Source organism: Periophthalmus magnuspinnatus, chromosome 14 (genome assembly GCF_009829125.3).
Source record: "Periophthalmus magnuspinnatus isolate fPerMag1 chromosome 14, fPerMag1.2.pri, whole genome shotgun sequence".
NCBI classification, from domain to species: Eukaryota; Metazoa; Chordata; class Actinopteri; order Gobiiformes; family Gobiidae; genus Periophthalmus; species Periophthalmus magnuspinnatus.
In genome coordinates this window covers 4,761,417-4,773,850 of record NC_047139.1, presented here as the reverse complement: position 1 = coordinate 4,773,850, position 12,434 = coordinate 4,761,417, and the positions used below count along the sequence as shown (strand labels likewise).

Sequence of the window (12,434 nt, the reverse complement as noted above, 5' to 3'; positions counted from 1 at the left end):
GGGTTTGCAACTGTCTTATCTTCATGGAGACAAGTTACTCCACCAGGTTTCAGGTCAGATCTGTGGAGAGGTGATCCCACTCACTGAAAAACAGCCCAGTTTTAAAGCTAGTTTTAGGTAAGGCAAGTTTATTTGTACAGCACAATTCATACACAAAGTAATTCAAAGTGTTTTACAGAATAAGAAGGACATTAAAATCACACTACAACAAATCAAAACACAAGTAATGATCATAAAATGAACATTAAAACAGAATAAACCCCTTTCAGTCGTATTCACAGATAAACAGAACAGTTTGAGTCTGGATTTAAACATTGTCAAAGTCGAGGTCTGAGTCACAGCTTCGGTTCAGTCCCGGTTCAGTCCCGGTTCAGTCCCGGTTCAGTCCCGGTTCAGTCCCGGTTCAGTCCCGGTTTAGTCCCGGTTCAGCCCCGGTTCAGTCCTGGTTCAGCCCCGGTTCAGTCCCGGTTCAGTCCCGGTTTAGTCCCGGTTCAGCCTCGGTTCAGTCCTGGTTCAGCCTCGGTTCAGTCTCGGTTCAGTCCCGGTTCAGTCCCGGTTCAGTCCCGGTTTATCCCGGGTTCAGTCCCGGTTTTAGTCCTGTGAGTGTGAGATGGTTCATGTGGCTCTGACATGAAAACATTGTATGTAACTTATTTACCAAAACATAGACTAAAGTAACATTTGTCCTTACTGTGAGCGGGCTTGCATCTCCACAAACCTGACTATTATTTGGCCTGGAGTTGGGTTTCCACCTCCTGCTGCTTGCTTCCTTAAAAATATTGTTTCTTTGTTTCTTTATAATCCTCCACGGCATCTTTAAAATGTATCTGTCTCTATGGAGAACGTTTCAAAGTGAGATTTTAACTTTCTATTTCCACATTCAAAAGAGTTACATACGATCACTTTAAACAAACGCACGATATTTCACTTTAACACCAAACTGCGGATCATTCCAGGCTTAAATATTAAACCTCCGTGGATGCAAGGAAGGAAAGTTGCGTAGTGCACTTTTAAATGATCAAAAAGTAGGTCATTATTCATCTGGGAGACATCGATAAAGTCAAATAGAGCAAATACGTGAATTATTGAAATGGTAACGTCTTTATTAAGGAGCGTCGCTAACCGTTGACCTTCAGTACGGCTTCTTCAGGACTGAGCGGAATCGCATCGTCGCAGTCCATTCGTCATTGTCAGTAGCGTTGTTGCTAACTTTGGTGGAGGGTATTTTCGGTGTCGTCGTCACGTTTTGATTAACCCAGCCCTTCCCCCGAGTCCGTCCTCCCGTGTCCACATTTCTCCGTTTGCCTTTTTTTCTATTCCATTCACGTCTCAGATCTTATTACGCCTCCTCTCAGTACGTCCGCCGTATTGTTTCTGACATGTCGTTTAAAAAAAAAAAAAAAGATTCCAATCTAATCATCGCAAATTGCTGTTTTGGCTAAAGACGCGCTCAAATTGGATTACCAGTTTGATTCCAGAGCGCATCATAAAAAGTGACATTTTCCAAAGGTTACGCAGCCTCATCATTGAAATGCTAAAATTGCAAAAGGTCAAATTCGAATTATTACAAAACCAATTATAAAAATGTTAAAGTGTCACATTGGACCAAATATCACACGCGAACTATTGAGGAAAGGCGTTAAGATTTATACGTATCCGAGTTACTTATCGTTTAAATGTCTGAATCGGCTAAAATCGATGTTTTTTTTTCTCGTTTTTAGGAGACTCAACTTCAGTCGACGCTCTCCTGTTGGATCAGTACGTCGCAGTTACTGATTATGAGAAGCAGGAGAGCTCCGAGATCAGTCTCCATGTGGGACAGGTGGTGGAGGTCATCGAGAAGAACGAATCCGGTACGACGACTGGGCAGTACTAGTACTTTTAGATACTTACGCAGCACGACTAGACTTTTCGAAATGAAAAACTGCGGCTGGGTTGGGATGGTTGACTTCGTTTGTGTCATTTTCAAGCACTTTTTCTGTATTTTAGCTGATAAAATGACAATATATTCACGTTTTTACTGTTGGTGGGGATCAGATTGGTCAAAAATAAGGACACGTGGGATATTTCTCGTGTAAAACCGCAACAAATCAATGGTTTGGATGAATCTGCTGGGACAAAACTGGGCTCAAAACTGGGATTGTCTCAGTTAAACGGGGACGTCTGGTCACATTATATTTCTACCATGCTGATATGTACTTGCTCACTCACAAGAATACAGATTTAAAGTGTAAAAGGCTAGAAAATCCTGATTTACGAAAGATCAGACCTCAGGAGTGGCAGCAGACCTTGACTTAAGTAGCTCGAAACAAGTAAATACATATATTTTGCCTCCACTGGTGTTTGGGATTAACTTTACAGATAACGAAAAGTTTCTCCAATAAACATCCAGGAAAACTCGTGCTGTTTTGGGCATTTAATGAAGAGTAGACTGTAAAACTGCAAGAAACATCTGCATATTACAATCGTATTACAATCAAAATAGAAATATTATAATATAATTTGTCCACTGGGGGCAGAACAACATAAATACACTGCCTGGACAAAAAAAAAAAAAAGATCAGACGCTGTAATATTTGGTTGTTTCGCCTTTAGCTTTGATTGATTTGATTCTCACTGGGGTTAAGGTCTGGACTCTGTGGAGGACGATCCATGTGTGAAAATGATGTCTCTGTGTCTCTCTCTCTCTGCTTCTATTTCTCTCTCTCTGTGCATCTCTCCCTCTGTCTCTCTCTTTCTGCTTCTCTCCCTCTCTGCTTCTATTTCTCTTTCTCTTCCTCTCTCTCTGTGCATCTTTCTTTCTGTCTCTCTCTGCTTCTCCCTCTCTCTGCTTCATTCTCTCCCTCTCTTTCCCTCTCTGTTTCTATTTCTCTCTCTCTGTGCATCTTTCTTTCTGTCTCTCTCTGCTTCTCCCTCTCTCTGCTTCTCTTTCTCACTCTACCTCCCTCTCTGCTTCTATTTCTCTCTCTCCCTCCCTCTCCCTCTTTCTCTCTCTGTACATCTCTCTCCCTGCCTCTGTTTCTCCCTCTCTCTCTGCTTCTCTTTCTCTCTCTCTCCCTCCCTCTCTCTCTGCTTCTCTTTCTCTCTCCCCCTCTCTCTCTCTCTGCTTCTCTTTCTCTCTCCCCCCTCTCTCTCTCCGCTTCTCTTTCTCTCTCCTCTCTCTCGCCCTCTCTCTCTCTGCTTCTCTTTCTCTCTCCCCTCTCCCTCTCCCCTCTCCCTCTGAGCCTCCCTTTCTCTCCCTTCTTCTCCCTCCCTCTCTCTGTCTCTCTCTCTGCTTCTCTTTCTCTCCCTTCTTCTCCCTCTCTCTCTATTTCTCTCTCTCTGTGCATCTCTCTCTGCCTCTGCTTCTCCCTCTCTCTGCTGTCTCTCTCTCTGCTTCTCTTAGTCACTCCCCTCTCCCTCTCAGCCTCCCTTTCTCTCCCTTCTTCTCCCTCTCTCCCCTCTCCCTCTCTCTCTCTCTCTGTCTCACACTCCCTGTCTCTCTCTTTCACACTTTGATCCCGTTGAATCCTGTCATTCTCATCTTTGAATCTGTCCGTTTCATCAGGGAAGAACAAATCCACTGATGTAATAACCTGGTCATTCAGTATATTCAGGTGTCAGCTGACCTCATTCTGCTGAACCTCGACCGGACCAACTGCAGCAACACCAACATATTTGCTCAGTTAAATCCAGTTGGGGACTCTTTTTTTTTTTTGTCCAGAGCATAAACCCTCAGTCAAAGTGTCGATTCTTGATTGTTCCCCTTGTACATGAGCAAAACGTGACTCGCTTCAGTATCTATATATCGTATAATCAGCTCTGGAGGTCAAAATCTGTCTAACGTGTACTGTCTGCATCTAGTTTTAAAGCGTTTTTTTGTTTTGCATGCTAAGGAAGTGCACAATTACCATGCTAGCTGTTGCAAAATGCTGCTATAAACTCATCACGCTGAATAATTAGGATGCTTTGAATGCGTAACGTAAGTGCGGAATAACTTTGGACTCTTTGAATGACTAGTTTTTGACGTTTTTAAGACGGTAAAAATCATGTACCGCACCTTTAAAACCCGTGTTAACCAGTCAGATCTGTGTCAATGTCAAATCCAAATAAAAAAATCAAACATTTCAAGTAAAATGAAGGTCTCGTTTATGCATTTCCATGAATAAGAAGCGAGTGTTTGCTGATTTGGTGGTGATAATAACAGCCCGCGCCTCATGTTCTTGTTGTTGTTTTTGTGCAGGCTGGTGGTTCGTGAGCTCCGAGGACGCTCAGGGCTGGGTCCCGGCCACCTGCCTCGAGGCCCAGGACGACCCAGATGACTTCACCATCCCCGGGGAGGAGGGTGAGCACGACGCACCCTGCAAGCCGGCGCTATGACAATGACACTAGACCTGTTTATTATTTAGAGATCGACCATTTTGTCTGAAACGAAATCCATATAAAACACTAATAAGACAAAAATATAATACGGGAAGTGTTTTTATTTTTATAATGTAAGTGTAAATAAGTGTTTCTCATAGGTTTACATTTACCTGGTTTATTTACAGACGCCATTTTAAGGACTTGTCACGATTCATATGATTAAACGGCAATGTTTTGTTTAGTTTTTTTCTCTAAATTTGCTTATTTAACTACAGAAATTGAGCAAAATTTACATCACATCACAAATCGTAAAAGCAGCAATGTTTTAATTTGCAATTATTAAAACTCACTTGAAATATTGAATCGTGCTGATTAGGAAAAGTATCAGTTTTATCGTAGTAAAAGCATCAGAGTCATTTTAATCTTCTATTGAATATTGTATTGCCGTGTTTCAAATGACATCGCAATATTTGATAGGGCAATAATATTTAAAACAGCTAAAATGAACCAAAATGAACTAAAATGAAATGAAAATTCAGGTTGTTGTTTTAATATAATTGCGCTTTAATGTTTAATCACTAATCGAAATGATCAGGTTATGGATTTTCCCATTTTCTAGACATTTTATTCTGAAAGAGCCAGTACCTGATTTTAATTTACTCTAAGATCAGTGCCTTTTACATGATGGACTGTGCGGTAGAAGCTGCAAAATAAGAAAAACACTGTCAATCCTGCCCTTTTATGTTCGTGTTGTCCAATAATTAGCGGCGAGGCGAGACAGTCTGACAGGAGGGACCAAAAAGACAGAACTTGTGGAAAGGTTTAACAGTGTTTATTTACAGAAGTGCAACGTACAAAACGACGGTAGATCAATTATTGAGTCCAGAACGCGGTGAAAGTACAAAAAAAAAAAAAGGGCAGGACCGACAGGGATCATGACATAAATAAAATCTATTCATTTTACATTTTACATTTTACACCCCTAATAAACTCCTGACAGGATCATATTTTATGTTTAATCAGGTACTTTGTTGCTAGGAATCATGGGAAACAAGCTGCCGGTCGCTATCCCAGACGCGTAATTCTCCGTCATGGTGCAATACAGCGATCCCTTCGTTTACCGCAGGGGTTACGTCAACTTTTTACATTTATTCTCTATGTTTTTTGTCTGTAAAACCCCTCACCACACACTTTATACACTTTCCTCACTACAGGCGTTAACATTTTCGCACATTTCTCTCTCGTTTAAACTCTCTCAAAGTTCAAACCTTCGTATATTACATCCCTTTTCCTCGATGATCGCTTTAAATTTGTCGTTCACGCGCCTCCGCTTGTCCAAAGTCCAAAGCGTTTCTGAAATTTGTCGGTGTCGGAACGTTTCATCGACATTGTAAACGCCCGAGCGCTACAAAAAGAAGCTAAAAGAAGTTTAAACGTCGTGGGTCACAGCTGAACAAACGCTAATGAGATGCAAATATTTGTGTTTGAATATTTTGCATGAATCACGGCTTTAAAGCGTTCAGGTTGCTCCCCACGACTGACAAACTTTACAAGCGATTTTCCCCCAAAAAATAAGCCTAAAACTGCTATAAGGAAGTTGATCTGGCGACTATGGTACTGATCTGAAGAGCTAGAACGTTTACAGCGGTCCCTCGTTTATCGCGGGGGGGTTACGTTTTTTAAAAATAACCCGCGATACACGAAATCTGCGAAGTATCAGCTTATTATTCTATATGTTTTGCAGCTGTAAAACCCCTCACCACACACTTTATACACTTTTCTCACACAGGCGTTAACATTTTCTCACATTTCTCTCTCGTTTAAACTCTCTCAAAGTTCAAACCTTCGTAGGCGTCTTTGTCGGTGCAGAACGACACTGTTGTTGTTAGCTAAAAGTTCTAAAATGTGAAATCAGGTGCTGGCACTTTTAAGCAGGAAAAGCGTCTCTTGCGGCGTCTAGAATCTGAATCCGCTCGTATCTTGCAGTACATGGAGTGTCACTGTCACTGTATCACTACTAACTCTTTGACTAAACTTTGTGCAACGCAGATAAAAGGCTTATATTGGGCTCCTCTTTAAATAAAGGTAAATGATGCTTTAGAGTAATGCAGTTGTTAGTGGACTGACTGTGTGTTTGACCCCCTGCTCACTGTGATGTCAGTGCCGCGGAGGTTCTGGTCTTTGCCGAGGCACGTGGGGCGCCGCAGAACCTTAGGGGATCTGTTCTGCGCGGGGCCAGGTGGAGGCGCTCTCTCTTTCTCTTTCACTTTTCCTTGTCTGTGTTTGTGTGTCCGCCGTGGAGCATGTGGAGACGTCTTTAACCTCCTTGTGTTGTGCATGTTTGTGCATGTTTAAGACGTCAAGTGCGATGAACAGACGCATGGAAGTTTTTTTTAAGTTTGCATGAGGGTTATTTTAAAAAAAACTCACATGTTAAAACTCGTGTTGACATTAGACGCTCGTTTGAACAGGTTTTGGTGCTGAATACATCACATACATGGAAAAAAATGAGATTATTTTTGAATAGTCTGAGATTGGACTGGCTCTAGATCAGAAATAGTAAAAGAACATTTGATAATTAACAACAAAGTACAAGTTTTACCAGTTGAAAATGTGATTCTGATCTATTTTATTGTCATTACACCTAAAGTTATCATCATCTTTAGTATCAGAATATATATTTTAGTATCCTGGCAACACAAATACAAACTATAATACTGTAATTAATTAGAAAAGTTCTGAACTATTTGTCCACATGTGTCAAACTCAAGGCCCACGGGCAAAATGTGGCCCGCCATGTCATTTTACGTGGCCCCGACGAGGTAAATTAATAGGTATGACTGTCTTAAAATGTCGGTTTATGAGGAGATGGCAAGTTATACAGCCATATTTTTTACATTTATGGCAAAAAACATGTGATATTTGTAAATTGGATAAGTAATAAATGAAGAAAGTTTATGAACAAGTTTAAAAAGTGGTTACATTTATTTTATTTTACATCTGGCCTTTCGAGAGCGATCATTTTGCTGATGTGGCCCTCGGTGAAATATATTTAGTATTTTAGAAAACTATTTTAATGTTATCTTGTAGACCGTAGACCAAGTATTAACATTTTAATCAGGAGTAACTCTGCATAAATAGCTTTGTGTGCATGTTTTTGGTGTTTTTCTCTTAACATTTTCACTCCATATGATGCTGCCCAAGCCTTGACCCTTTTATTATCCCTTTAAGAATTATTAAATTAATGGAGTTGCTTTGCTTTCTTAAAACAGCGAAAGCAGCATGGGTTTTTAATTGACTTTAAAGTGACCGCAGCTCTAAATGAAAAGCTCTATGATCCTCATGCGCCCCGAGCTTTTCTCTACACGCTTCATGCAGCTACTTGTTTGGACCTGCAGAATAAAGTAATTATAGTGTTTTATTAAATGGAGCCACTTTCTCTTTTTCAGAAGAGAAATACTCGGTGATTTACCCGTACACAGCTCGGGACCAGGATGAGATTGACCTGGAGAGGGGGATGGTGGTGGAGGTGGTGCAGAAGAATCTGGAAGGCTGGTGGAAAATTAGGTAATAAGATTTTTTTAAAATATTATTTTATATATATTTGTTTGTTTATTTATTTGAAATGGGGCATCATTTTATTTATTTATTATAATCCAGCATTTTTTAAATTATTTTTTTTTATGAGGTATTGTTTTATATATATATTTATTTGAAATTTGGTATAATTGTATTTATTTTTATTTTTTAGAATCAAGTATTTTTTATGTTATTTTTTTTGTAATGGGGAATTATTTTATATATTAATTTATTTAAAATGGGGCATCATTTTATTTACTTTTTTATAATCTGGCTTTTTTATTTTATATATTTATTTATTAATTCATTCATTTGAAATTTGGCATAATTGTATTTATTTGTATTATTTTTATTTTTTATAATCTGTCTTTTTTGTAGTGAGGTATTATTTTATGTATTTATTTCAAATTTGGCACAATTTTATTTATTTTTATTTTTTGTAATCATGCATTTTTATTTATTTATTTATTTATTTTTGACCTTTGTCCTTTTTACTTCATTAGATCATCCTGAGTGGACTGGCACAGACTCTGTATGTGCTTTTAGTAAGATGAAAACATTAAAAACATCCTGAAAACATCATGGTGAAATGTATTTGAATGTACAGTGCCAGAGGTGATTCATCAACTTTTACAAGCAAAATAATCGTATCTTAGAGTTCATTCAGAGTATTAATATTGGTTTTAACGTTTCTGCAAGTAAGTGGAATCCATTTGGAAGTGATTTTCAAAGCGTAGAATGGGTCCGTGTCACAGTGGGAGGGGTATTTTGCATCAGTGTCTTTGGTTTAATCCTGGGTCAGACCTTGTGAAGATATAGTCGTTATGATCCTGTTTTACTTTTGCTTTGGTCCAACATAATCCCGGGTCGACAGGAGAAAACTGTTCTGCCTTTTGGGTAAAAACGTGTTGTAAAAATTCTATGCCAAATATTCCAAAACAAACAAAAAAATCCAAGTCCAACAGTCTCATTTTAAAGGAACGGACCTGAAGATCCCACCACCTGTTTTGTCCTGTTTTAGTACTTCAGTTTAGATACGGTTTAGTCCAGGTTTAGAACTGGTTTTCTTGTCATTTAAGACTTTCAATAGCTTTATGGATGATGTCCCAGCCCTAGACAAACAAACAGGGACATTTCACGCAGGCGACATTCAAACTCAAACCAGAAATAGTGTATAAAATTACACAAGGGCATGTTTGTTTGTTTGTCAAAGGGAATATCCCATAAAGTGCTGTGAAAGTCGCACTTCTGACTTAATCCGTGTGATTTTGTGTTGGTGAATATTTTTCTGTCTATTGAAGTTCATATAAAGTCTATTTTTCCCACTATTCACCTCATTCTGGAAGCTGTCGTCATTCAAGTTATACCGTTTTGCCCGCAGATAAGTTCTATACGGACTACAGAGCCGTTTTAAAGCCTCCAGAGAGTCGTGAGGTGTTGTCTTGTTAGTCACATGAACAGAGAACGTTTTACACAGATCAACACGATTTTATATCATATTTTAGAGGCAAAACTTTTCCCAAATTTGCCATTGGAAAGAGTGGAATTCCCCCTTAACCCTGAAGTGCCACCACAAAGAATGGGCGGTTTGGAGCATTTAAAGAAAAAGTTGACGGGGCTGAATCAGGTCAATGGAGAATTAGTGTTGCATAGGTTTAAATAAGCCCCATTTATTTTAATTTATTTATTATAATGGTTTAAATAAGACCCCAGTGGGAAATTAGGTAATCAGGATTATTATTATTATTATTATTATTTTTATCTTACTTTAATTTATTTTTTATCTATCTATCTTTATTTATTTATTTGAAATGGGGCATAATTGCATTTATTTTATTTATTATAATGGTTTAAATAAGCCCCCAGTGGAAAATTAGGTAATCAGGTTTGTTTTTTGTTTTCTTTATTATTATTATTTTGTAATGGGGTATTATTTTATTTTATCTATCTATATCTATCTATCTTTATTTATTTATTTGAAATGGGGCATAATTGCATTTATTTTTTATTTATTTATTATAATGATTTAAATCAGCCTCCTGGTGAAAAATTAGGTAATCAGGATTTTTTTTTATTTTTTTAATCATAATTTAATTTGTTTCTATCTATCTTTATTTATTTATTTATTTTAAATGGGGTATAATTGCATTTATTCTTATTTATTTATTATAATGGTTTAAATAAGCCTCCTGGTGGAAAATTAGGTAATCAGGATATATATATATTTTTAATGGGGTATTATTTTATCTTATCATAATTGCATTTATTTGTATTTATTTATTATAATGGTTTAAATAAGCCCCGTCTCTGTCCCGTCAGGTACCAGGGTCGTGAGGGCTGGGCGCCGGCCTCGTACCTGAAAAAGGTCGACATCCAGAGTCAGAAACATTCGGGAGGAGCCGCGGTTCACTCCAGCACCAACGACCTGGACGGATACACCAGACAAAACCACCAAAACAATGCTCTCAAAGACAACCGCGACAACAACCACAAGGAGAACCGCCTCTCCTTCTTCTCCGACAGCAAGAACAGTACGGAATTTTCAAACTCAACTATAAATATTCAGTAAAAAATAGGGCTGGGCAATATATATATATAAAAAAGATCATGATTTTTTTTTTTTTCCTTAGATTTAATTCAATTTTATTTTGTCTTATTAAATCATAAAAAAAATTAAATAAATAAATCTTTCAATCTTTTTTGTTTAGGTTTTTGATAAAATTTTGATTAAAAATATATATTAATTCCACAGCCCTAATGAAAAAAATATTAAAAACTATAATTCATCATTTAATAATAATGAATATAACTGAAAAACTGTTTATTTTTGTTACAGAGGTGGGATTAAGACACAGACCTCCTCCTCGCAGAGATCTCACTATTGTAAGACTCAAAAATGATCTATATCCACATTATATTTTGTCTAACACCAACAGTTTCTATAACATGTTGTTTCCACAGCCTCGTGGTACAAACCTGCCCAAACCTCCAGTGCCCCCTCAAGTCGAGGAGGAGTACTACACCATCGCAGACTTCCAGACCACCATTCCAGACGGGATCAGCTTCACGGCTGGTATCAAAGTTGAGGTATGACAAAAAAAACTGCCTAAATATTCACTTTTCCTTTTGGCTTTTTGTCTTCTACTATAGACAACTGGGCCAGTGCATTTGTTTTTTTTCTGTTTTATATACTGAATTAGTTCCAAGTGGATTCAATAGTTTTAGTTACAAAAAACTAACCCTTAAATCCACCATCTGCAAGTTTATTTTTTTTTTTTTTTCACCAGTAGATGGCAGATGTGAGACCTGTTCCCTCTTGTCCTGGTCTTGCTTCAGGCTCAGCTGTGGTCTCTGGTCTTCATCCTCATCATCATCTTTTTCTTCTTAGTCTTATTCTTAAGTCTTCTTCTTCTTCTTCTTCTTTTTCTTCTTTGTCTTATTTTTCTTCTTATTCTTTGTCTTCTTCATCGTCTTATTCTCATTATTTTACGTCTTCTGCTTCTTTGTCTTCTTCGTCTTCTTATTCTTTTTCTTGTTCTTTTTTTATTCTTATTCTTTTTCTTCTTATTCTTTGTCTTCTTCGTCTTCTTATTCTTTTTCTTGTTCTTTTTTTATTCTTATTCTTTTTCTTCTTATTCTTTGTCTTCTTATTCTTGTTCTTTTTTATTCTTTTTCTTCTTATTCTTTGTCTTCTTCATCTTCTTATTCTTATTTTACGTCTTCTGCTTCTTTTTCTTCTTTGTCTTCTTCGTCTTCTTATTCTTTTTCTTGTTCTTTTTTATTCTTATTCTTTTTCTTCTTATTCTTTGTCTTCTTCGTCTTCTTATTCTTTTTCTTGTTCTTATTCTTTTTCTTCTTATTCTTTGTCTTCTTCATCTTCTTATTCTTTTTCTTGTTCTTTTTTATTCTTTTTCTTCTTGTTCTTTGTCTTCTTCGTCGTCTTATTCTCATTATTTTACGTCTTCTGCTTCTTCTTTTTCTTCAATCAGGCCAATACTGTCACATTCTCAAACAGCAGTAACTTACAGACACCTAGTGGTGATCTGTGAGAATGCAACAGGACGAGTCCACCAATCCTTTTGACATTTATCACTATAGCAATAAATCTGTTTGATCTTCCTCTAAACCTGGCACTTTCAGACTATTTTATTGAAATTATTGAATTCAATTTTATTTTTATTTTGTATTGCAATAATTAGGCCTTCTGTAGAGACATAATGTTCAATACATGTAAAATTATGGGCTACTACTTACTGAAGTTGACTTATTCCCTGTTAAAGCTGCACTATGTAACTTTTCTGGTGAAGGGTTCTGTCATTCAAACATGTTCTTGCCTTATTTATTCAATTATATTTGTTGTAATTGCTAAACATACATTAAAAAACACGCATAAGCCCGGGTCTGTGCTCCACAGGCCTGACCCAGTTGCCACATCTGCTTGTCTCCATGGCGATATACAAGTTTAATACCATACTGTGGAACGTTCTTGGCAAAGCAATAACATTTCCATG

At 37.5% G+C, this 12,434-nt stretch overlaps 1 protein-coding gene across 1 annotated transcript in view; it reads left to right on the top strand.

Moving 5' to 3' along the window:
- sh3pxd2b (SH3 and PX domains 2B) overlaps nt 1-12,434 on the top strand; it is an 83,818-nt gene that overhangs the window by 65,601 nt on the left and 5,783 nt on the right. The window contains exons 8-13 of the mRNA XM_055226395.1: nt 1,722-1,853; nt 4,223-4,324; nt 7,794-7,911; nt 10,243-10,454; nt 10,760-10,806; nt 10,885-11,010. Coding sequence (XP_055082370.1) covers nt 1,722-1,853; nt 4,223-4,324; nt 7,794-7,911; nt 10,243-10,454; nt 10,760-10,806; nt 10,885-11,010 — 737 coding nt within the window. The remainder of the gene's footprint in view (nt 1-1,721; nt 1,854-4,222; nt 4,325-7,793; nt 7,912-10,242; nt 10,455-10,759; nt 10,807-10,884; nt 11,011-12,434) is intronic.